Below are 26,484 nucleotides of genomic sequence, written 5' to 3' on the forward strand. Positions count from 1 at the left end.
CAGGGCTCGGGGTGCCCCTCGCCGCGCCTGCTTCAGGTGCGACAACCCAAACCATCTCGCCCGGGATTGCCCCCTCCCCGCCGATGTCCGCTCGATAGACATCCTCGACGAGGTGATCCAACAACTCGGTGACGAGATGTTAGCGGAGGTGATCGCCCGCTACACGGACACAGCTGCCCTGCCGGAGACGGTAGCGGAGTCGATGGCCGGAGAGGATTTTGTCCCCCGCGACGAGTGACTGGTGTGCCCTCGTTCGCGTCTATAAATCGTTTTGCCTCTTTGTATGATGAATGCAGTTCCTTGCCCTACAATGAGCCCGAAACGAAAGACACACCCTCTCCTGCCCCTGCCTCGACTCCGTCTCCGACTCTGCCCGCGACTCCGGTCATCATCCTTTGCCGCCTCACTGCCTGGGAAAAGAAACTGCCCAAGCAGTACACTGTTGCCGCTGCCCCTGGGGCGAACTCCCTCCACCTCCCGTTGGAGCTAGAGTCCACCACCAGCGCGCTGAAGCTCTCACTCTCTGGGCTTGTCGACTGCGGTGCCACTTCTGACTTCATTGACACGAACTATGTTGCTCGGAATGGCATTCCGGTCCGCACCCTCGATCAGCCGATTCCGGTTTTCAATGTCGATGGCACCCCCAATGACGCTGGCTTTATCAAACAGATCGCGGACTTGGTCCTATGCTACAAGGGCCATGCCGAACGAGTTCAACTGGCCGTCACTCATCTTGGCAAGCAAGACCTCATCCTGGGCACCTGTGTAGCCCAATACCCACTGTGTACTATCTAGTCCACCCCAGCGGGGTGTCGCAGATAAGCCATGCTGCTCTCAGCATTGCCATAGAACTGAATAAACCTTGGAAAGGGAACTGAATAAATCTGAGCAGTTCTTAGGTTTTCACCATTTTTCGCACCAAGTCCACATGACTGGCTATTATCACCTCACTCATAGTATGAATAATGTTCAATAGTGATTATATACCCAAGTATAGGAGTCAGTTCTGTGTAATCATGGACTACTCAAAAAGGAAATTGTATACCAGGTCCTAATAGTAAGTGAAATTCAGACACCTGTGCAGCCCAGATCAGCTCCATATATACTGTTAGGTTACAAGGATGACACAGTTCCCAAAAAGGAAATTTTCACAGTCTAACAGTGGAATCATAAGAGAGTGTCACACTTTGTCACAAAATCAAAGTTGTGTATTGTAACTATATAAACACCTTTTATTAAGTAACCTATAGTGGTGGCTCAATAAATGTGTTAGCACTGACCCATCACGAGCTCATATTTAACCGATGGGCTCCTATCTCAATAGTTGCTCGACCTAAATACATGAATCAAGTGCTAGCAGGAAGGGTATCAAAGGCAAGTATTGATTATGAAGTATTTTGATCATCATCATGTGATATGATTACTATATTGATCATTCGGTAATAAAAAAGAGAATATCTAGTACTTTAACAATGTAAGGTGACAGACTTGTAAGTTTAGCTACTCTAACAAAACCCCCTGGTGTATACCCTCATCACTCCCAGTGACTATGGCACTGATCATACAATACATTCACTCATCAGTAGAATTTGATCTCCATCACCTCTGAAAGATGGGCACAGATCTCCAGCTAGCCTTGGTGGATACAGTTGAAATAGAGTTCATTTGAAAGGTATACTATCCTACTATCCTTGAGTCACATCAGTTATATTTTTCGTCACCATTGCCCTGATCTATTTACTGCCAAGCATGCCTGAATACTAAATTGAGCAGTATTTTGGTGATATCCTAAGACTACATGCATGGAATCTCATGATCTAAGTTGATATGATATCATAGGATAGCCTAGCACACCCCTACTCATTTTCCACCATGGGGCAAATGCTGGGGCCAGTCAATTAATAGAGACACTAGGTGCTATATAACCCAGGATAGAGATATGCTAGAGGGGTACAGGCACCAGTTTCTAGAGGGTGGACCATACTCCTACTAGTGAATAGACTCAGATTTCCCAGACTTGCAAAGGTCATGCTATGATGAACTCATCATTATTGGGATAGATAACACTGATAATGGCACTGTGAGAGATCCAGAATAGCTATGAGGCTGATTCAAGTGCTGGACAGGTTCATTTGAAGGTCTATACCATTTTATATCCAAGTCTTGCATCATACTTGAAATTAATTTCTGACCAGTTGTAATAGCGAGGACACTCTCTTTTGCTCTATGGGTACCTACCCTCTCTTCAGCTACCTTCTGTAATACATGCCAGAACCATGATGGATTATAGTATGGGGTCCTACTAGACATCCAAATATCCTCATACATGCATCTCAATGTCTAGTACTCAGTCTATAGACCCTACCATTCATATAAACCAGTTCTGCACTCAACTCATCTTGGAATATTCACCCCAATTCATCCTCCAAGAATATATAGAGATCAATCAGAGTATGGAGGTAGATGTATACACCTCATTTGCCAAGTTTCACATATTTGATCTATAATCAACTGGCAGATCATAGCTGTATTGCCAATATGATATGCAGTACTATTCATCATTATAATAGGGAATAACAAGATTTCGTATATATATAATGTGGTGTGGGAGATTTAATCTTATAGGGGGACCCCTCCGTATGCTTCCTACTCTTATTGTGTTGGGGATCCCGCACTTCTGAGTAAGTTATTGGGAGATCGGTGTGATAGGATATATGTCATATATACAGGTAAACACAATACTTAAAATTATGGGGGCTCCCATATCTATGATATACATCTATTAGACCAGATTGCAACTTAGATTATGCTTATCCATGAAGTTCCCAGTAAGATATCAAGTGATCATTGAGTTTAATCAAATTTGAAATATAACAACTACCAAAGAGTGGTATAATATCATAGTCTCAACATATATAAGCATGATCACATCAGAGCATATCAACACTACGCTATTACCTACCTACCAGTACAAAAATCAACTCACTTGATGCAGGATTGGTGGAGATATTGCAGTGTCAATGTAGGTGATGAATCATCATAGCATAATATAGCTATGCAAATAACATTTTATTGTCCTGGATATTGATCTTATCATTTACATACCCTTGGTAGTGCTTTAATCACCTATATAAGTTATCCACTTGCTGATATATTACTCAGGTGTAGATCAGCTAATAATTGGCCAATTCTAGTAATACAATTATTCAGTTGCGACTATAGGTCACTTAATGAAAGTTGTTTGTATAGCCAAAATACACAACTTTTGATTTTGTGACGATCTGTGACATTCTCTGATGATTATACAGTCAAATAGTGAAAATTTCCTTTTGGGGAAATTTGTCACACATCATGACACACATATAACCCAGGTGCTGAGTTCAACCCAAGTCTCTAGAGGGTTTGAATTATTCATTACTATTCATTATTATTCATATCAGAATACACTTATATGATAGCTATACATATACTAATAAGCTAAACTATATACAATGCTACTAGGAAATACCCAGTCTATTCAACATTATTCATACTATGAGTGAGGTGATAATAGCCAGTCATGTGGACTTGGTGCGAGAAATGGTGAAAACCTAAGAACTGCTCAGATTTATTCAGTTCCCTTTCCAAGGTTTATTCAGTTCTATGGCAATGCTGAGAGCAGCATGGCTTATCTGCGACACCCCCGCTGGGGTGGACTAGATAGTACACAGTGGGTATTGGGCTACACAGGTGATCCTGGGGTACTCCTGGTTACGGAAACATAACCCAGAGATCAATTGGGAAAACAAGGAGGTCAAGATGACACAGTGCCCCCGCAATTGCTCGACCTGCCGTGAGGAAGAGCGCGTCGAACGAACCGAGCTGCGGTGACTCCGGTCGCTTCAGAAGCGTCTCCGCTCCGGCCCGTTCCCCTCGGTTTGCACTATGGACCTCTCTGGCCCTGAGGACGGAGACGATTCCGATTCCGGTCTCGATTCCGACCTGCCTGATCTGACGCTGGACTCGGACTCGGATGACGAAGATGACCAGCTCGAAGATGGTGACCGCATCTTCTACACCTCGTTCCGTCCCTCAGAGGAGATACGCGCAGGTAGCACCGTCTCACAGCGTCTGGCCGAAGCCTTTGCCAGGAACTCCGCCCCACCACCCTCCAAGATCCCGGATTGGGCTAAGGAGTTCCAGGACGTCTTCAACAAGGAGTCCTTCGACACGCTACCGGAGCGGAGAGCCTGGGACCACGCCATTGAGCTTGTCCCCGACGCTAAGCCCACCAACTGCAAGGTGTACCCCATCTCGCCCCTCGAGCAATGCGAGCTCGACGTGTTCATCGAGGAAGGGCTTTCGACGGGCCGGATTCGCCCCTCCAAGTCTCCGATGGCGTCTCCGGTCTTCTTAGTCAAGAAGAAGGATGGCGGACTCTGCTTCGTCCAGGACTACTGTGCTCTCAATGTGATGACTGTCAAAAACCGGTACCCCCTTCCGCTGATCAACGACCTCATCAACCGGCTCAAAGGCGCTTGTTACTTCACTAAACTTGATGTTCGTTGGGGCTTCAACAACGTCCGGATCAAGGAAGGTGACGAGTGGAAAGCGGCTTTCCGGACTAACCGAGGCCTGTTCGAGCCCTTGGTGATGTATTTCGGCCTGACAAACTCTCCCGCGACGTTCCAAACGATGATGAATGACATTTTTCAGGACCTCATCCTCTCCGGAGACGTCATGATCTACCTTGACGACATCCTGATCGCCCATTCCGACCTCCGGAAACACCAGCAGATTGTCCAGGAGGTCTTACGGCGACTCCGGGAGCACAAGTTGTACCTTCGAGTGGAGAAGTGCGACTTTGAAAAATCGTCAATCGAGTACCTCGGAGTCATCATCTCCCACAACCACGTCGAAATGGACCCCGTCAAGGTCGCAGGCGTCTCCGCTTGGCCGACTCCGGAAAACAAGAAGGACATTCAGCAGTTCCTTGGGTTCGCTAATTTCTACCGCAGGTTCATTCGGGACTTCTCGACCCTTGCGCGCCCTCTTTTCATGCTCACCAAGAAGGACCAGCAATGGACTTGGGGCGACGCAGAGGCCTCCGCGTTCCAAGCGATCAAGGACGCAGTCACCTCGGAACTGGTCCTGGCGATTCCGGACGACGCACGGCCTTTCCGACTCGAGGCGGACAGCTCTGATTATGCGACGGGGGCGGTTCTTTCACAATCCGCCCCGGACGGGAAGTGGCACCCTGTAGCATTCTATTCCAAAAGCTTAAATGATGTCCAGCGCAACTACGAAATCCACGACAAGGAGATGCTCGCGATCATCCGTGCACTCGAGGAGTATAGACACTTCCTCAAGGGCGCCGCGCACCCTGTCGAGATTTGGACTGACCATAAGAATTTGGAGTACTTCAGGAAGACGCAACACCTCAACCGGAGACAGGCCCGGTGGTCTCTGTACCTCTCCCGGTTCGACTTCACGCTGCACCACAAGCCTGGCCGCGATATGGGTCGGCCTGACGCCCTCTCCCGGAGACCCGACCACGGAGTCGATTCCGACAACTCCGACGTCGTCCTTCTGCGGCCTGAACTCTTCCACGTCCGCGCACTCGAGGGCGTTTCCGTTTCCGGTCCCGGCTCTGAACTCCTCCGCGACATCCGTGATGCCCTCTCCGGTGAGCCTGACCTGGAGGAGCCCGTCGCACTAGCAGCCCGGCAACTTCTTAAGGTTCAAGGTCAAGCTCGAGGCCCCCGCTCCTCACGTTCTGACGAGTGGGCCGTCTCCGGCGGTCTTCTCCATTTCCGAGGAAAGATCGTCGTACCAAAGGACAAGGACCTCCGGAGACGCATCATCGAGCTCTGCCATGACACCCGAGTCGCCGGACATGCAGGTCGTTTCAAGACCCTGGAGTTGGTCTCCCGGAACTACTGGTGGCCTCAGATGTCTCGCCATATCGGCCGGTATGTTGCGACCTGTGACTTGTGCTGTCGCACCAAGGCACTCCGGAGACTGCCCCACGGAGAGCTGCACCCCACGGAAACGCCCCCGGAACGCTGGCATACCGTCTCCGTCGACTTCATCATAGAGCTCCCCGAAGCCCATGGGTACGACGCGATCATGGTCGTCGTTGACACCCTCGGAAAGCGCGCCCACTTCTCGGAGTGTCATACAACGGTCAATGCAGTAGGGGCAGCCCGCCTCTACTACCGGAACGTCTGGCGGCATCACGGGACTCCGGAGAAGTACGTCTCCGACCGCGGTTCGCAGTTCATCGCGGACTTCACCCGAGAACTTCGGCATCTAATCGGCATCAAGCCCGCCACGTCCACCGCGTACCACCCGCAGACAGACGGTCAGACAGAGCGCGTCAACCAAGAGCTGGAGCAGTACTTGCGGATCTTCACCAACTATCAGCAGGACGACTGGGATGAGCTGATTCCGGCCGCGGAGTTCGCCTACAACAACCATGTCCACTCCTCCACGCAGCAGGTCCCCTTCATGACGGACACGGGACGGCTCCCGCGCATGGGCTTCGAACCCGGAGTCCGTTCCGCCATGAAGTCGGTCAACAAGTTTCCGCGACCGGATCGCCACTGGTGTTGCTGAAGCCAAGGCCGCGCTCACTAAGGCCAAAGAGGAGTACAAGTGCTACTACGACCGGAGACGCACTCCGTCTCCGGAGTTTAAGGTTGGCGACCGTGTTTGGCTGGATGCCTCTGATATCAGGACGACTCGCCCCTCGGAAAAGTTCTCCCATCGCCGCCTCGGACCGTTCAAGATAGTCGTGGAGATCAGCAAAGGTGCCTACAAGCTCGACCTCCCTCCGCGCTACTCGAAGCTCCACCTGGTCTTCCCCGTCGTCAAGCTCGAGCTCGCCCAGGACGACCCCTTCGACGGACGCCCCGGCTACGACCAGCCCCCTCCGGACCTCGAGGACGGAGTCCCGGAGTGGGAAGTAGAGGAAATCTTGGACGCAAGGGTGAGGTATAAACGGCTGAACTACTTTGTCAGATGGAAAGGCTACGACGCGTCGCACGACCAGTGGGTCCGCTTCGACCGCGTCTTCGCCCCGGAGAAAATCGCGGAGTTCTATCGTAAGTACCCTGGCAAACCACGACACATCGCCTCCGCGACCTTCGACTCGATTCCGTTCCGGTCTATGCGTTGAGACGCCGCATTCAAAGGGGGGGGTGATGTCAGGGGAACCTCCCTTTCGGCCCGGAGACGCGCCCGATTCCGGTTCCGACTCCGGTCCGGCCCTCCATCTCGCCCGCACAATCACCAATCCGTCAATGCCCTCCCAACGGTCGCCCTGGGACCTCGCCTGCGACGCCGCCCAAGCCTTCTGTGCCCGACAGCGGCAGCTACGGACAAGCAGTATATAGTCAGCTACCTAGCAGGCGGACCCTTAGAGTTTCTTCTCTTTGGATCCTCCCCTGCTAGGTCAGCTTCATTTTGTATTCGCTTACCAATGTTCACGCTTTGGATCCTCCCCTGCTAGGACCTTGATCTCAGGCCTCCGGGGTTGCCCTTACACTCATGTGATGTTGCTTCCATTCTCAAGAAATAAGTAGGCAAGGCAACACCTCCTTTTAAATTTTCCTTTCACTTTCATCCAGACTCCAGAGAAAGCAAATACATAGAAGTTGAATGCCGTTCATCGGGGTTGTTGTCCAAGTTAAAATTAACCTGCCATTCATCCTGGTATAGCCCGCGGCGTGGTTATCCAAAGTTTTATCAAATCCATATATATCCAAATCATTTCCCCCAATTTCCTCCACTCACTATTAATCCCAGTTCCCTAGCCCATCCAGCCATGCAAAATGGTCATGAGCACCTCTCCCATGAGGCATGGCGATCTCGATGTATGTCCATGGCACCGATGAACTGCGCGCTTTGTTCGCCAACTCGACGGTTACCGATGGATCCCTCAGGGGCTCCTCCGGGGTTATCATCCTGACTTCGTACTTGAGCGGGTGATGGAGATAGTCGAGCTTGACGAAGCACGGGAGACGCTGATTACGGGGAATGTGCGCGAGAAGCCGGGCCCGCTGATGGATGAGATTCTGCCTGATCGCACGAAGGTCGTGGTTGGCAACCTGTTCGAAGAAGCGGCGGTCTTCGTTACAGGCAATTTGGTGAGTCATCCTCTCAGCACCGAGGTCTAAATGCACGTTAGGAATGAAGTTCAATGAACACAACATGAATTATAGCAAGCTTAAGTATCGCACCATGCAGGCGAAACATGTCAGCGCAGTGGTGTTTATGCTTGGCCCAATGCTCTTCTTGACACCTCTTTGAACAATACTTAACAACTCGGCATGAGCCGCAGGCTCTAAGATCTGGCCGAACAGTTGTACACTGTGTAGGTATTACTTGGTTGTGGCTTAACGATTGTAAGTACTCACCCTGATCGCCTGGCAATGATTGCGATTGTTCAGATCGTGGTTTTCCTTTAGCACTACCCGCTCGTCCAGAATACGTATGAGTTCGGCCCATTCAGAACGGAGCTTGCCATCTAGCGGGGGGTTCCGCACATCGAATCGAGCAGCCACCTCTTGAATCGACTTCTTCGCCTGGCGGACAACCGAACGGTATGTCAGAAAGACAGTGATTGCTTCCAGCACTATGCTGACAGGCTCGATGTGGTCTGCGGACCGCTCGGTGTAAAACTTGCTGCATTCGAGAATGGACACCAGGATTCCTGCGCGGAGACAGTGACGAATCCAGCCATAGCCATTTGTGGCGCGCATGCTGGATGATATATAGCCGAAACTCATCGAAACAACATGGGCAAGCTCAGCACGGGAGTGCCGTGACTTGGCGGCCCATTTGAGCAGAGCGACAATATGGCGCATCGGGTACTGGAGGACGAGTGGTCGCGATACGTTGGGAATATCGACAATAGTCGCAATGACGAAGTTGAGAGTACCGAGGATGTGCATTGGATGAGACACGCCCTTGTCGGCCTTGCGTGCGAGGTCAAGATGACGAAGCATAAGCTGTGCGAGGTACGCCTTGTCGGGAAAGTTACTGGAAAATACCTCGATGGCGAGGGAATTCGGCTGCACGGCCCGTTCAGGGCGCCCTCCGTGGAACAATGTCTGCGCAAGTACTGCATATAGCGCTGCTGGAGCCGTGCCTTCTCCCGGTTTATGCTGGATCTGGTGCTCGCCTTCCACGACAAAGATGCCGGCCAGACAAGTCATGATCGTCTCCAGAGTAGCACGGTCTTGCAAGGCCGATTGAAATCCAGGGTGGTGCGCAGCAGCAGCATGGATGAATCCCTTGACCGCTTGAGCCACTCGAAACCATTCGGCTACGTCGTCCGTTTCCTCCAGTCTTTCGGCCGCAGCAAGCTCTATAGCGGACAGCCATCGACAAAGAATTTCCCAATATCCCGCGATCTCTGCGTCAGCGGCGGTGTTTCGGCGGTCATGTGCGATGTCTAGGCAGATTTTGAGACCATCCAAGTATGCGGTCACGAGAGTCAGTGTCGAGAGGAGGTGGGTGGGCCCGGGAGGGGGGCTCTTGAATGGTGCAAGAAACAAGTTGACGACTGCAGGAGTGAGAGGCACGAGTCTCGTTCTGACGCGCAAGATGGCCGCGGCAATGTCGCTGAAAGAGCCACGCTCTACGCCGGCGGCGATGCGCTGGGTTCGACAATGAGAACGGATCTGAAAAATAGAGATATCTCACCCGAAAGTTTGGTGGGAAAGCGCTCATCCCAGTCCCACAATGCCAAACAAGTGTGGCAGCGGTGATCAGGAAGAGGTGGTTGCCTAATAATCACGTGAGTTCCTATCCATCCTACTAGTACCATGTCGTCGTCCTCTAATCTGCCTCTCCGCCACGAGTACCTCCTGCTCCGCACATCTCCGCCTTCCGATGTGCTGAAAATTCGCCAGGCTCTCCAAGAATCGCTCACCCAGTCATTTGGGCTGACGGCGTCGGATTCACAGGTGGATGTTTTATGGGTTGGGCAGGAAGAGGACAAGGAAACATACGGGAGGTGTGTCTTGAGATTGGCTTCTGGGTGCGTTGGTTTTCTTTCTCTCTCCCCATATTTTACACGCTGACCTCTTTGTTAGGCCTGATGCATCTCGAATTCGCGCTGCGATTGCTGCTTCCGCGGCGGCGCCACGTATGGAAATCGTTCGGAGCTCTGCCTTCCTGCCGTCGCTTTTGGCAACAAACGACGACTTGACTTAACCTGCGATCGGGAATTCTTTATCGTTATGGTGGTTATCTGAGGAAACCTAACACTATCGCACAATGTGATCATCTCTTAGGCTCACCTGCATCGTCTGGAAATTGCCCTTAAATTAACTTGATGTCTATGGGCAATCCAATCCCCAGCGGGCATCCACAGAGAGAGCCGACAGTCCACGTTAATTAAGCGGCACTTTGTCACTTTAGAGCTTCGCGCAAGGCAAGGTGGTGGGTTTTAGCTACAATATCACTGTTACAGCCGTTTGCGGAAAGGTTTGCCACGGCCGGTTTTCGGTCACACAACAAAATTTTGAGTATACATTGCATTCAGGCCGCCAGCTGTCTCCGTTGTTGAGCTGAATCCGGTTTTACACCAGAATAAGACTTTTCTCATTTATTGCTGCAATTTCTCCAGAAACCACACCATTGTATTCTGCTTGACTTGTACATTCTAAATCTACTAAAATCTAGGCAAAGAGACCCCGTTTTGAGGAAGAAACGGCCGATACAAAATCGGCTCAAAATTTTGTTGTGTGACCGAAAACCGGCCGTGGCAAACCTTTCCGCAAACGGCTGTAAGTCGAGAAAGTAATTCAAGTTCAAACGGCTGTATCACTTATAAGATTTCTTTTGGATAGAGTCTCGATTGCACAAACAACTTCCGCAATGATCATCGGGCCGCCATCAAACCCTCCTTGTCTCTATACCACCACCACCACCACCACCACCATGGAGTTCGACCGTACCGAAGTCCAAGTGCCTCTCTCTCTCCCGCTTTCTCCGGGCCCTATCTCTGCGCTCTCACCGCTGCCCACTCCACTTGCCAAGCGCTCGCTCGATGTGTGGTTTGAAGATGGGACGCTCATTCTTGAGGCAGAGGGCACGTTGTTTAAAGTCTTCCGCGGTATTCTCGCGGCAAACTCGACGGTGTTCAACGATATGCTTGTTGTGGGGAGCTATGCGGAGGAGGAGACGGTGGACGGGTGTCCTGTTGTGAGGGTGTATGACGCCGCTGTCGACCTTATGCATTTTTTGAAAGCGTTGCACCATGTCGGGTGCGTGTACAGTCTCTTTTTTACATCTAGCGCTAACCTAACTTGGGTTAGATACTACAATCCGCCAGAAACGACCTCGTTCACCCTCATTGCGGCAGTCTTGCGACTCAGCACTAAGTACAATGTCGATTTTCTGCGACGACGGGCTTTGGCACACATCTCCTCGCTTTACCCCACCACGCTGCAAGACTGGGAGCAAAGAAGGGACAACGCTATCGAGGTCTTCAATGCCCGACCGTTCGCCGTATTCCAGCTTGCAAAAGAGACCGGTCACGAAGCGTTGTTGCCTGCGTGCATGTATCTATGTGCCGACACAGTCGACATCAACGATATCCTTGACGGCCTCAAGAGCATCGACGGGAAACATATCGAGCTTGACTGGCTGGACAAACGCGCTTGCATCCGGGGCCGCCAAAATCTGCTTCTTGCGCTACGAGCAGAGGTATTTGGCTTCCTCACTGGCACACTCAAGATCCCCAACTGCACCAACACCGCGCGCTGCGACAGCGCCAAGCTGCGCTGGCTGCAAAGTCTCGAAGCCAGCTTAGGCAACGGGTGTCCCGGGATATTCTCCATCAAGTTCCCGTGGTCGTCGTTCCGCAAGGCCATCTGCGAGGTGTGCTATACGGCCTCTTATCAAGATTCGATGCATCACCGTCAGACGATATGGGACAACCTCCCGTCCTATTTCGACATGCCGCCATGGGAGGAGCTCGTCAAATCAACTTAGCCACAAGGCAACGCATCTCTGGCCGCTGACTCTACTTCATGGAGGAACGTGTTATCGACCAGATTGATGACGTCGGGTACTCGGATTGCCTGCCTACCGCCCACCAAACCGTCATGTGTTTCTACTTAAACACTCGCCACACATCGGCCCAGCTTGACTTTCATTTGGTCAGCGCGTGTTCGTAGTTGATGTACTCTCTTTTGTCCTCAAATGCGATTCAGCGAAGAGGCAATGCCTAGAACTGAGTGCCAGCATCTTAATTTCATTTGCGGGCAGGCGGTATATGATTTGCGATAGTCCGAAATGCGAGCACTCGTCGCTTCAAAACATGCCTACTCCTTGCGAAGGCCGCTCTTCAAGAGGTACAAGTCGTTGCTTACGGAGGAATCGGGATGCCTTCCCTGTACTCTGTCGGCGCGCTCGCTGGCGCTCCATCTCCTGTCTGCCTCTGCAAGTACTGCCAGACCCGGCATCCTGCTGTCCAAGGCCTTGAGGCAACTGTGTCGGTTTCGCGGTTCATTATGAGTAACCTCGCGTGTGTTGACACGCTTAACGGGTTTTCGCAAAAGCTCCTCTTCCCGGAAGGACCCAATAGCTATGTTACGCTCTTGAAACTGCGATGTGCTGAAGAAAAATGGAACTGCCCTGAAGAGCATCCAGAGTGTGATTTGGAGCCATTTGCCAGTGTTGTGGAGAATCTTGGATACAGTACTGTACATGATGCAAATTACCAAGTTCAATATCTCCAAAACAGCAGTGATAGTATCAGTTGGGCGCATTTACTATTGCCCAACTATTTTTACAATGTAGGCTTCCTGTCCTCGAAGACTAAACAACCACTTGCCGCTACTTTCGGCAACGCCCGCGTCAATGCCTCCCAGAATGCCAAATGCTGCGCCAGCGCCGCCTCGACAGGATACGGGGTATACACATCGTCGTCGTCGTAGCCTGTGGAGGTGAACGAGAACACCGTAACCCAGCGTATAGTCCTGAGCGTCGAGTGGGATGCGCATATGCGGTCGAACAGCGCCATGAGGGTGGAATTGAGCGCCCATGCTACAGGCTTGCTCCGAGTCGGGTCGATTGAGCCCTCGGGCATGTCGTCGATCGTATGGGAGAGAACGATTGTCAGTTCCGTGAGTTCCGGCGATGCATGGGTTGGAGACAGGATTTCATTGAGCACGTGCGTCAGGATCCATGGATGCTCGCCTTCGTTCTCGAGGTCGTCTTTTGTTTGATGCACTTCGAGGGTGTTAAGCGCCGGCCACGAGCAGGGCATCGAGAAGGTGTTGATCTCCCCTGTTGAGCATTTCAGTGGAGAAACAAACGAGGACATAACTCACGCATTGTATCAATGACCAGATGCTTCACCGTCGGCGCAAGCAAGCCAAAAAAGGCAATTGTGGGCACCAGGTCCGACTCCAGCCCGTACTCTGACATGGTCAAAGTATGCACGGAGGGGAGGTATTTCTTGAAGCTGGTATGGGACAGCAGCTGGACGACATTGCTACTGAAATGCAACGACAGCGTCCGCGGAAGCGATGCACCAGCAGAATGGTTGTATTTGAGGAATTTGGTCATGGGCGTGCGCAGCCGTCCACGGTCCATATCGTACTCTTTCAGACAGCAGAAGTATAGGTAAAGGTTTTTGGTGGACTCGAGCGCCTGGATGACCCACTCAATCGGCAGGTGCCCGACCTTCGTGACGGACACCTTGTCGAGTGGGCGGTCTTTGCGACTGCGGAGGAAGGCGAAGATGGGCGCGGGAACGGCCTTGGGAGCGTGGTACCATGACATGTAGGATTGTGGCGTGATTTCGAATATGCGGACGTTAACCAGGAGGGTGAGAAATGCCAGCGACGCCTTGGGGATCTCGTGTCTGTAGTTGAATACGGGCTGCAGCTCAATTATGAGGTGGTGGACGTATTGCGCGAGATGAGGCGACTGCGCAAAAAGTGCTGCCGCAGTGGTCCATGGGTCGGATTTGCTGTCAGGGTCGGGCTTGGTTACTGGGTCCGCGATGTTGCACCTCAGGCTACCACCCCCCTAAACCTCTTAGGGTTAAATACCCCCCCCTGACTTCTAACCTAAGAGGTTCCCCTGCATGGGTTTAACCCACAGGCTATGGCTGTTCCCATCACCATGGGTGTTTCCACCCCCTGTCACATTATACTAGCTGTTTAGTGCCCGTGGTTCACCCATCCTGGGCAAATAGTATTAAATTCATTTTAAGCTGTATACTCATGGGAGAATTATAAAAAAATTATGTGAATGCTCAGACTAGTCTAGAGTAATATATTATGGTAATTAGGGGACGGGGAAAGGACTTTGAATAGCATGTGGGGTATGGTATGCAGGGGTATTGGGAGTCATTCTCTGCTATGTAATGGAGGGCAAGAAGAAGCCCTAAAGGTAGGTTCATACTATTACATATTTTCTTTTGGAAAAGAATAGTAAAAAGAAGAATAGAACCAATTCGGTCAACAAAGCATTGAAAGGCTGGCAGCTAGTCCGCCTACTGGTCGACCACATCAAATAATAATAATAATAAAGTTTGCAGGCCCTTGTTGCCCACAGTCAGTGCCCTTATATCATGCTATGCAGCCCACAAGGTATCCTATAAAGGTCCAGACACTACTGACTATACCGGGTGCAGATGCCGAGCATCGACACATATGCCACGCCATGCCGACGGCATATTCAACCTGGACAATACCCAAGGCTTGATTGAGTACACCCAAACACCTCTTTTGAACCCCCTGTGGTGTACCCAATCATGCCTGATAGGACAGGTGTGGGTGTATCCACCCATCAATGTGGGCACACCCCGGAACACCCACCTAAAGCAAAGGGCATCACCCATATCTGATGGGATCACCCAGACGGTTTCTGGCCAGCGCCCATAGGTGATCCCATCATCAGGCATGTGGTCATGCCCACACCTGCCTAAAAAGGCAAGGTAGCACCCACCACAGGTGGCTACACCCAGCATGCTTCCCGACAGGGTATGTGGAACACCCACCCCACTGTGGGTCCTCCCCGCCTTCCCACGGAACCCGCCAGGTACACCCACGTGCTTATTAGTCAGGATGGGCATGCCCATGTGCCTCCCAATAGATACTGAAGCTGGTAGTTTTAGTGCCTATGTGATGTGATTATATACTGTAACATAGAGGTATACATATGACAGAATATCCAAAACGGAAATTATTGCCATATGAGGATACACTCATCACACAATGTCACAGATCGTGATGTGTCACAAAACTAATGTTGTATACTGACAACTTCCATTCAGTGATCTATAGTGGTAGCTGAATAGTAATGCCAGTACTAGCCTTTTACTAGCAGATCTATAACTGATGAGCTTCTATATTCATAACTACTTAATGGAAATATATGATTTAAGTACTGTTAGGAAGATTCTCAAGAGTATTTTCAATAGTCCATGGCTCCTGATCACCATCATATGATATGACCACTGTAATTACTGTTTAGTCATATAAAAGGGAATATCTGGTACTCCAACATTATAAGGTAGATGACCTATATTTCCAGAGACTCCAAAGTAAGACTTTAGTGTGTCCACTTACAGTCCCAAGTGAATTTAACACTGAGAAGGCAAGGCATTCACTCATCAGTAGTATTTGATCTCCATCAACTCTGAAAGATAACCATGGATATTTAGTTAGCCTGGGTGGATAAGGCTGGGAGGGAGCTCATTTCAAGGGTATATCATCCTAATCTACCTCACTCATCATGTACCATCACATTAATCTATTGACTGCCAAGTATCACTGAATTTAGAGTTGAGGAGCATTTTGCTGATGTCTTGGGCCCCCATGCATTGAATCTCATGATCCAAGTTGATATAGTTCCACATAATGGTCTACTATAATCCTACCCATAGGCAACCATGTAGCAAGTGTTAGAGTCAGTCAATTCCTAGAGACTCTTGGTGTTATATAACTCAGGATGCCAGAGGGGCAGGGGCACCACTTTCTCAGATGTGGACCATACTCTTACTTTCTCAGATGTGGACCATACTCTTACTGGTCTATATACTTTGATTTCTCAGATTCAAAAAGACCATGGCATGGTGAACTCATCATCTTTGCAATAAATAACACTGATAATAGTACTGTGAAAGATCTAGAATAGCTATAAGGTTGATTCAAGTGCGAGATAGGTTTATTTGAAGGTCTATACTATCTTATGTCCAAGTCTTGTATCATACTTGAAATTAATTTCTAACCAGTTGTAATAGCGAAGACACTCTTTTCTGCTCTATGGGTACCTACCCCCTCTTCAGCTACCTTCTATAACGCATGCCAGAACCACAACTAATTACAGTACAGGGTCCTAGTAGATATCCAGATACCCCCATACATGCATCTCAATGTCCAGTACTCAGTCTATATACCCCACTATTCATGTAAACCAGTTTCATACCTAACTGGTCTTTGAATGTCCATCCAAATTCATCCTCCATCAGCATTTAGAGATCAATCAAAGGATGGGGGGATCTGCATATACCTTATTGACTGAACTTGACATATTTTGATCCATAATCACCTACCACATCATGGCTGTATTGTCAATATCATGTGTAACAGTAGTCATATGTATAATGGAGAAGAACAAGCAATTACATAAATAAAGGATCATGGGGAGCATACCACCTTTTAGGTGGACCCCTCTGTATGCTTCCTACTTTCATCTCATCAGTGATCCTGTACCTCTAAGTAGTGATGGCTAAGTCCGGTTCGGTCCGGTTCTTGGCCCCTTTTAGCCAAACCCTGGACCGCCAGTCAATAACTGACTTAGAGGTGAGTTATTGGGAGATTGAATAACAGGATATTTGCCATATATACAGGTGTGTAGGGTGTCTAAAAATATGTGTGTCTTTCAGAGCCATAATGGATGTCCAACTGACTGTAACACAACTTAAATCATGGTTATCCATGCATTCCTCACCCAGATGTCAGGGCCTCATTGTGCTGGATAAAATTCAAAACAGAAAAACCCACAGAAACATGATATAACAGTATATTTCAAAGGTATGAGACTATGGTCATATAGGACCATATTAAGACAATATGACTACCTGCCTACTAATGTAACAATCATCTGAATCCATGGAGAACTAGCAGAGATATAGCTAGATTAATAAGTCTGATGCACAATTATTGGATAGTATGGATATACTGATAAGATCATATTGACAGGGATATTGACCCTACCAGTCAGGTGTCCTTAGTAGAACTTTAATCAGCTCTGTAGCCACGCTAGTTGTTGAGATATCATTTTATCAGTGATAGATCAGCTAGTGATTGGCTAGTGTGGACACAGCTAATCAAATGCCACTATAGGTTACTTAATGAAAGTTGTTTATATAGACAACTTTGGTGTTGTGACATTCTGTAATGATTGCATTCTCAAATCACGGAAATTTCCTGTCTTGGAAACGTATCATGTGTATCATATTATATTACAGTATATAACCACATGATACAGTCACTGAAACTACCTGCTCTAGTGTCTATTGATGAAAGTTTCTTTTTGAGACACTGTGTAACATGTCACATAGTATGACTCCGGGAGACTTGGCCTAGATAACCTATAGGCTATGTCATATTATTCACCTTTATTCACCCCTATATACTAGACTTAGCAAAAATTTGGCCTTAGACTTCACCCACAGTGGGGTGGGTGTTCCACATACCCTGTCGGGAAGCATGCTGGGTGTAGCCACCTGTGGTGGGTGCTACCTTGCCTTTTTAGGCAGGTGTGGGCATAACCATATGCCTGATAATGGGATCACCCATGGGCGCTGGCCAGAAACCGTCCGGGTGATCCCATCAGATATGGGTGATGCCCTCCACTTCGGGGCGGGCGTTCCAGGGTGTGCCCACATTAATGGGTGGATACACCCACACCTGTCCTGTAAGGCATGATTGGGTACACCATGGCGGGTTCAAAGGAGGTGTTTGGGTATACCCAATCAAGCCTTGGGTGTTGCCTAGGTTGAACATGCCATCAGCATCATGCAGCATATGTGTCGATGCTCGGCATCTGCACCCAGTGTAGTCAGTAGTGTCTGGACCTTTATAGCATAACTTGTTGCCTTCCACCTCTAGACTAGTTACTTTCTAGACTCAGACTTGTTCTCCATCCTCCTTTTATTATTCTTTTGGATAAATATATAAGATAATATCATGTATAGAAGCCCTGCAAGCCAACCCACATACCTGTAGTTCTTTTCCTTGCCCTAGACTATAATAGAGCAGAGAATACCTTTCTATCTACTTATGCTAGTCACTCTATAGCCATCTGGACCCCCCCCTCTAGCCCAGAGCCCTAAACCCCCCTACATACCATACCCCTCCCCCCCACACCAAGCAAAGTCTTTTCCCGTCGCCTAATGACCATAATATATTACCTTAGACTAGTCAGAGCATATGTATAATTTTCATATATTTTTCCGATGAGTATATAGCTCAAAATGAATTGAATACCATTTGCTCAGGATGGGTGAACCACGGGCACTAAACAGCTAGTGTGATGTGACAGGAGGTGGAAACACCCATGGTGATGGGAACAGCCATAGCCTGTGGGTTAAACCCATGCAGGGGAACCTCTTAGGTTAGAAGTCAGGGGGGGGTATTTAACCCTAAGAGGTTTAGGGGGGTGGTAGCCTGAGGTGGATGTTGAGAACGCGATGGAGGCGCTTTTGGCAGGGATGGACAAAACGTGACGCTGCGAGACAGAAGCTTTTCAAGGTTTGACTGTCGGCGACTGCGTCGACGATGTAGTCGACGAGTTCGAGGGGAATAGAGGCCACAAGAGTCGAGGGTGGGGAAGACATGTCTTTTGTTGACCGCATCTGCCAGAACTTGCATTTTTCAAGAATGTCAAGTGAATGGTTGTTATCCACGTTGATAGGCTGTATCTGAGTCAACGCGAACGTCGGTGCGAACTCAACATGCCCACGTTGCGCGGTGAGATGGGCGTCGAAATGAAGGGCAGTGCGCCATCATTCATCCGGCGTTTCCAAATCCGGAGGTTCATACTTCCGTCCTTCACCGCACGATCCATATTCCCACTACTTATTACTGCACATGGGACTCTGTCCGGCACCTCCAAGAACCTCCGAAACCTTTGCTCGCGTGTAACATGTCCTTTGCAATGGCTCGCCACAAAGAAAGAAATCATGATCATTGAGCTGTCGTTTTTAGCCAGGTTTGTCGTGCTCCAAGTCCCGCCCCTCCCCACTGACTATTCTTGCTTTCATGCAGCCAGCCAGCCACCATCCGTACCCCCCTCCACAACACACCTTTCCTGTTCTCGTCCCCTCTTTTCCTTGAATCATGATGCTCACTGGGGGCATTCCCCGTTTTTCTTCTCTGCAAGAGCGTAAAACCGTTAAAAGAGACAAGCGAGTTCTCGTGTGGCATTCCCCTTCGTATGTCCTCACACTTCTCGTGAATGGCGACATGGGGGATTTTTTGCCAAAGGAACTCCCACACACACACACAAAGTCACGTCACAGCCACACGCTGCCCTCATCTCGTCCTCTAACCGGACCAGCCACAACTATGCAAGGGACAGAAAAGGTGTGAATGCTTACTCAAAAGTGTAGTGCTGAGCTTTGGATACCTAGCATCCACTCCAGCCTCCTCTGATTCAGAATGATGAAGAGGCATCGCGTGCGTTTTTGGTAGCATGGGTAGGTGAATGATGCTGCCGGTCTGGACATACACTCAACTCAGAAATCGAAGGATCCAATTCTAGCTCATGCCTCCGCGACTTTAACTCGTCAGATGAACATCCCCGCATTTGCTCTCAAAGCACGGGGTCAACTCTGCCACTTAGACCTTGACCAGCTCAAAGTCCACGCTTCCAAAGTGAAGGGTGTCCCAGTTACGGGTGTACACCTCCTCGCTATCGGCAGGAGTAATTTTGTGAGATTTTTGTTGGTAAGCAGGACATTGCTCAGTAATTTTTTAGATTTTCCTTGTTGCACTGTCAGATAAAACCGACTTTCTCGCTCGGCTCCGCAGACCAATGCCACAACTGACACCCGAGCAAGTCTCCTGCGAGCTTAAATCTGAGATTGCGACCATGCAATTCATTGCTACTCATACGACTATTCCCGTTCCTCGCATATTGGGCTGGAACGAGTCGTCTGAACAGCTCGGCACACCCTACATCTTTATGGAGCGTGTTTCTGGTGTGCCCCTTGCTAGAATATCCCACTTATTCACCGCCGAATCCTGGCGACAAATTGCTGCACAAGTGGCAAGCTTTGAAGACCAGTTGATCGACCACCCGTTCGAAGCGATTGGTTCGCTGCTCGACGAGGCCGGTACCGTTGGGCCACCGCTTCATGACCACATGTTTCTCTCTCCCAATTCTCCGCGCTTCACATCCTCCCGCGATTACCTTGTCGCTCGTCTGCGTAACGCTCAGGAACGCATCCCTGACCCTGATGTCTGGCATCAACGGCGACAACTCTACTCTGATATTAATGGTGGAGCAGATTCCCTCACAAGAGAGGACTTTTCTACTTCTCTTTCCCGGTTGCGCACCCAAGCGGCGACCATGGAGTGTACACCCGAGCTCTTCCGTCTTGCGCATGCCGATTGGCACTCCCTGAATGTCCTTGTCCGATCCGCCGAAGATCCGACAATTCTGGCGGTCGTTGACTGGCAAGGCACGCAGGTCCGGCCCATTTGGGAGGACGGTTATCACTGTTTCATTGTCAACCTCTTCCACCGCGACAACTACGAAGTGGCCATTCCCGAAGATGAGCTTATCGACCTTTATATGTCCCTACGCACCAGCAATCCGTTCCCAGACTCGTGGTTCTGGGCGGATGTCCTGGAACTTATCAATAGAGACCCTGCGAGATTGACGAAAGATGCGGTAGACCAGGTGTTGGCTGAATATGTAGTATCCCAGTAGACAATGCATTATCAGTGTACCATTATGCTGTTCAATATTGTTAGCGCTTATCATCGCTATTGTCTACCTTCAATGTACTTGTATAAGGAATAAAGCCTGAGGTTGCAAGGAAGTATGTATCCATGCATTAAACATTCAATATCGCCTGTTCCCAGTGTTCCGAGTCCGTCGCTGGTAAACCCAATGTCGTGGCCTTTGCTATCGGTTGGACCACTTGGATGGGCCAATTTTTTCCCTTCGGAAACCGACAATGCCGCGAGTGGATTTATCTGGTCATAGTCGACTCTGACACTGTTGGTTTTTTTCATTCTCAAATATACTATGTCATTCTGTATTCTGTTCTCAAATAAGTATATCATTTCAATCATGAGCTCAGACAACGTTAACTGCTACCAGATCCAATCGAGACATCCACCCCCAATATGCTCAAGCAGCATTATGCCAAGGTTACCTCTGCTGATGAGCTCGTGTGGTAGTATCTGGCTGCATTCGGACCCTCATGTTCCAGCTGCAATCGTCCACTACTCTTGGTCTTCGGTAATGCCCGCTCGAGCGCTTTACAACACGCCGCGAATTGCAGCAGGGCATGATCGGCATACCGGTGATGGTGGTGGTAGGTCCGCCCGCCCATCGCAAAGCGGAGGGTAATCGTCCAGTGCAGGGCTGCAAGTGTTGGGTGCGTGGCGCAGGCCGCGTCCAGGGTGGCCAACGTGGTCGGGTTGAGCTGCCATGTGAGGGGTGTGGCGGGAATAAAGTCGCCCTCATGTGCAGGCGGAGCCTGGACATCATCTGCCCTGTCGTCGATGTCGACCTCCAAGATGATGTGTATCCGGAGGAGATTAGGGGTGGAGCGCGGGATGACAACGTTGGTGAGCAATTGGGTCAATATCCATGGCGGCTCCTCTTCCAACTCCGCTTTCTTCATATCTGCGTGGGCGGTCCGGAGTACCGGCCAGGATGAAGGCAGCGCGCGGGCGGCGTCCTGCTCAAGCTGGACCAAAATCTCTTCTGGGTTATATATATATTCAGCAAAACTAATATTAATATTCAAGAAAGCGACCCACCCTCGTTGGGAAAATAGATCTCTGGAATGGTCGGTGCGAGTCGTGCATACAGCGCAAGGAAAGGCTCCAATGGGTCTTGATAACCGCTAACTTGGAACGATGCGATGCGGGAGAGGTAAGATCGAAGATGAGGCCCAGCGAGCATCTCCAGAAGAGTGTCGTCGTAGTACATGAAGACGGTTGTCTGCGCCGAGCGCACAACTTCAAGTTCAACGGCGGGGCGTGTCAACTTTCCGAGGTCACGGTCTTCCATACGACTTCCGGTGCAGAAGTGGAGGTTCAGATACGTTGTAGCACGCAAAGCAAGGATGAGAAGGTCAGCGGAAATGTGGTCAAGGTTCAGCAGTTGCACTCTACGAAGCGGCCGCGTACTCCTCTCTACAAGAAGCGTCCCCAGCGCAACTACGACTGAGCTATTAGCACTGTGCCACGAGACATCAGTCTTGGACCCGATGGCCACTGTTTTAAGGTTGGTGAAGAGGAGGAAGGATGTCGGGCTGATACGGAGAGGAAGACTGTCAAGCTTGGAGAACGGCGGCTGTGGGTGGTGGATATCGACATTCAAGTGGATGACATGCTTCACAAGATGCGGAGAGTCCTCGAATTGGTTCCAGATAGCCTCCCAAGAGTTCATTCTCTTGACTGAGAGGCGGAGCGAGCTGTGGAGGTGTTTTTGGCACGCGTAAACGAACGCGGAGGCGGAGAGACAGCAGTTTTTGAGCGCCGTCTTGTCGTTAGATATATTCTTCACAATGTGGTCGATGAGTTCTGGTGGAAGGGGAACCATGGCTGCAGCAGCCTTGGGAACTAGCAACCAGCGCGGGAAGCAAGCAAGAAAGACGTTGCAATCAGGTTTGCCAAATTAGGCGGCATCCGGCTTGTTCTTGACTTTCACCCCGACCTTCACCACTGTCAGCCCGCTCCCGCGTTTGCTGCGGCTCATTCGTCTGTTGTATCCTATGTATCACGCACTGCCCATGTTTCGGTCCCAGTCACAACATAAGCGTTGTCTCGACATGAAAATTTCCTCCCCAAAGAACCATGGGCTTGTTTCACGCAATTCATGTGCGTCTTCCTGCCGCTCGAGAAAAATGCTGACTTCAATGCCTAGAACTTCCGTCTTCTCCAACGACGAGCAATAAGGGACTCTTCTTTCGTCGAATGGTGAACGTTTCCAAGGCTGCTTCGTGCTGCCGGAGGAGACTTGTCGTCGGGAGGCAGACATGGCGCGTCCTCTTGCTGCTTTATTCACATATTCACTAACCCTCTTTTCCTTAGCCTGCTCCACGTCCGCCTAGCTAATGGCCATTCGCCAACCTCCAAACATGCTCCAGCCTGCTGTTCATCCCGCAATAAGCGGTCTAGCTGTTGCAGCACCAGACACCGCTCATAGACATGGATTCTTCACGAACCCTGCCACCTCTCCCGCCACCCCTAGTCTTTTTCGTCCCTTCAATACTTACATTGACTCCAACTTCGGACAGACATAAACCCGTTACTCTCTCTCCATCGAACGGTCAAATCTGCATTGCACTATTTTGTGCTCAAACCCCTCTGTCGGGTCTGGCCCAACGGATCTCGAAACCAACTCGAAACTTGGGTCAATTCACCAAACCATATACCACGACATATTTCCACTCGTGCCTCCTTTCCTCGGCTGATGCAGCCTTGACATTCACACTCTGTAACCCGGCAAACTTTCAAGCCCAAATTTCCGAAAGGATGATTCCCTCACTCCGGAGACACTTCCTTTACCTACTCCATCCTGCTAGGCTTGTTTCACTACCTACGGTCCATTTTCTGATATTATCCCCCCATACTTATATGTTCACTACCCTTCTAAACTCCCCTCTCATGTGTTTACATGCTCGTGCGATATCGGCATATCCTTTTCATGTTTCTGGTTCTGACGACTAGATACCCATTTACCTCTTTACTTTCCTTTCATACTATCACTATTCCAATGCCGCAGCTACATAGATATTACTAGACAGGCTGGGGCTACGCCCCAGCTTCAAATATTGTTTTACAATTTTTTGCAGACTGAATATGCCAGTTTTATTCATGAGTTAATGAAATATCAAGGTCTACATGCCCTCTATACTGATATTACAGCCAAGAACAACATCACAAATAGCCTTAGATTGGACTTGTTTATGGTACTTGATGTAAAATCTTGATTTTACAGCTTTATGTCCCAATTAGACTTTACAGCTTTTCTTACCAAATTAGGGTTTCAACAGCAGTGGTCCCAAAAGTGGAAATGTGGAGTAAATAAATTGCTAAAGCTGATGCCAAACATGTGCATACATTCACACGACATCTGCTTAATATAAGAGTAACCGGGTTATGGGCATGTTCAGGTCCATCATCATTCACCCAAGAGTTGGTGGGACTGATCGATATTCACAATGCCAAACGCGACTGAAAGAACAATGAAACAGACACTAACAGGTATAAACAACAAGTAAAAGCGAAAGCTGTGACTGGAGTAAAGGATGTTTCTTTGAGAGTCACCGTAGTGCATTGTGCCTTTGATTTGTATTGCACACTATAAGCCCAATAAAGACGCCGGCAAATGCTTCAATGCACTGTTGCAACATCGAGCTTGAGAGCTGGGCCGCCTTTGCCAACTGCCGAAAATCTCATCGCGTCCGCCTAGCAGCTACAGCGCGCGAACAGCGACATCAACGTTGATCCACATGGCTAGGGATTTGAATGCTGTGCAAGGCTTGGATAGTTGCGGAATTTCATCTTGCTTGCTGGGGAGAAGACAGCCTCAATAGTGGTGAATATGGACAGCGTGATGACAAGTAGGCGAACGGATGAGGGTGACTGAAATGGCCAGAAACGACGGCCAACGGGTATGGTTGCGGGGAAATCTTGATGAAAACCTTCGGCCTAGTAAGGATAAGTTAAATTGGGAGAGGTATTTCGCACAGACGACAACACACACCCACAGCAAGCAAGCTATTACAAGATAGCGCAGCCACTTGCATCCCTTTTTGAGCTCACTCAACCTATGGGGCCGGGTACACAGGCATGGGGGGACGAGTCTAGAGACAAAGCACAATTAGAAGTGAGAAGTGAGCTGCAGGTTGCTATTGGGGAGTATGTGAAAAGGCGACACACCTTTCGGATATTGTTTCTCAAACGCGAGGGACCCCGGGCTGCTCCAAGTTGCCTAGAACGAGAATATCGACCCAGATGTCTGCTGGATGGAGAGAAAGCAGCTTCCTTTGTGCCATGAAACTTGAAGCTTGTCAGTAGCGGCAGGCTAGTACAAGCAACCCCACCTTGCTTGTAACCACTATTCTCAGCCAGAGCTTCGTTATGGCTTATCCATGGTATGCGTTTGCGGTCGGTCCGAAATCCAAAAGGTCCACGGCCGGTCGAAACGAAAGCCGTGGGTCTTGCAACAGTCGTGGTTTTGGATGAATAGTGTCACAGACTGGCACGATCCGACCACATTTGGCAATCTCTATGTTCCTCCCAACGTGCATGTGCCAATCCACAACAACAACATCTATGCTGGCTTAAATACAGCCTCTCAACGCAGCTACGACGTTTCACTGCTTTGGCCCAAATAAGTCTCGACCTCGAAACTTGAAAAGACAACTTACTTACCGCGCAAAAATGCCAACGACTTCCTCCCATTCCTCAGCGCTTTCGGCTCGAATCCCGCTAGAACTCCTCGAACGAGTCGTTGCCTCGATACCCGATGACAGACCAACATTGAGCAACTGCTGTCTCGCAGCATCCGTTTTCGTGCATCCGTGCCAGAAACGGCTACACGCATCGCTCAAGGTCTCCCGGCCAGAGTCCGACTCCCACCCAGACATCGTGAATGACGTTGACCCTTGGACTGCGGCTGCAGAACACTTGGCGCGGGCGCCCCATCTTGCTCAATACGTTCGATATCTTACGATTGGTGTGGAACCTATCTTCAACTACGACCACGCCATCCCTGACGAGTCTCTGGCGTTCTTGGACCTCCTCGTTAACGTCAGCACCCTCTCTGTCTTCTCCCCTGGACCAGTATACACATCATGGTACCACCTAGTCCCTGGGCCAATTTCTACCTTTCTCTGCAACAGAAAGGACAGGCCCCTCGATCTCATGTCTGTGACGAATGTCAGGCACCTCCCTGCTGAATGGGTTACTCAAGCCCTCGAGTCCACGCGGTGCCTCGAACTGGACTTGTGTTCCTTGAAAGAAGAAGATCTTGAGGTGGTCGAGCGCGGTCAGTCGCTGGCCCCCATTATGGAATACGAGCATTATGATTTCCCTGGGGCCGGGGCACTGTCGTTAAAATTCAGCAGTGATATCGCCAAGTTACTCGCACATCCCGACTGCCAGGCGTATCTGCCTTGTGTGCATACCCTCACCATCTCTGAATATGAGTTCGAAGCAGAACGCGCGCCCACGATTGGCCTATGTGCTCTGCTAGCGCCGACTTTAAGAC

At 49.7% G+C, this 26,484-nt stretch overlaps 4 protein-coding genes across 4 annotated transcripts; 2 read left to right on the plus strand and 2 right to left on the minus strand.

Moving 5' to 3' along the window:
• Window positions 1-7,778: 7,778 nt before the first annotated feature.
• MIND_00978600 (uncharacterized protein) lies at window positions 7,779-9,765 on the minus strand (the record flags this gene model as incomplete). Its single annotated transcript, XM_037366396.1, has 4 exons — window positions 9,691-9,765; window positions 8,400-9,644; window positions 8,223-8,352; window positions 7,779-8,155 (listed from the first exon to the last, which is right to left on the minus strand). The coding sequence occupies exons 1-4, from the start codon at window positions 9,715-9,717 to the stop codon at window positions 7,779-7,781; spliced, it is 1,779 nt and encodes a 592-aa protein (XP_037217808.1). The 5' UTR covers window positions 9,718-9,765.
• A 47-nt stretch (window positions 9,766-9,812) lies between these two features.
• Window positions 9,813-10,203, plus strand: MIND_00978700 (uncharacterized protein; the record flags this gene model as incomplete). Its single annotated transcript, XM_037366397.1, has 2 exons — window positions 9,813-10,027; window positions 10,083-10,203. 2 exons carry the CDS (start codon window positions 9,813-9,815, stop codon window positions 10,201-10,203), a joined length of 336 nt encoding a protein of 111 aa, XP_037217809.1.
• A 729-nt stretch (window positions 10,204-10,932) lies between these two features.
• MIND_00978800 (Glutamine amidotransferase type-1 domain-containing protein) lies at window positions 10,933-11,988 on the plus strand (the record flags this gene model as incomplete). Its single annotated transcript, XM_037366398.1, has 2 exons — window positions 10,933-11,258; window positions 11,310-11,988. The coding sequence occupies 2 exons, from the start codon at window positions 10,933-10,935 to the stop codon at window positions 11,986-11,988; spliced, it is 1,005 nt and encodes a 334-aa protein (XP_037217810.1).
• Window positions 11,989-12,787: 799 nt separating this feature from the next.
• MIND_00978900 (uncharacterized protein) lies at window positions 12,788-14,132 on the minus strand (the record flags this gene model as incomplete). The annotated part of the gene is made up of 3 exons (XM_037366399.1): window positions 12,788-13,287; window positions 13,332-14,034; window positions 14,130-14,132. 3 exons carry the CDS (start codon window positions 14,130-14,132, stop codon window positions 12,788-12,790), a joined length of 1,206 nt encoding a protein of 401 aa, XP_037217811.1.
• Window positions 14,133-26,484: the final 12,352 nt, after the last annotated feature.

Source organism: Mycena indigotica, assembly GCF_014461135.1.
Source record: "Mycena indigotica strain 171206Taipei chromosome Unknown Mind.scaff0008, whole genome shotgun sequence".
Lineage (NCBI taxonomy): Eukaryota > Fungi > Basidiomycota > Agaricomycetes > Agaricales > Mycenaceae > Mycena > Mycena indigotica.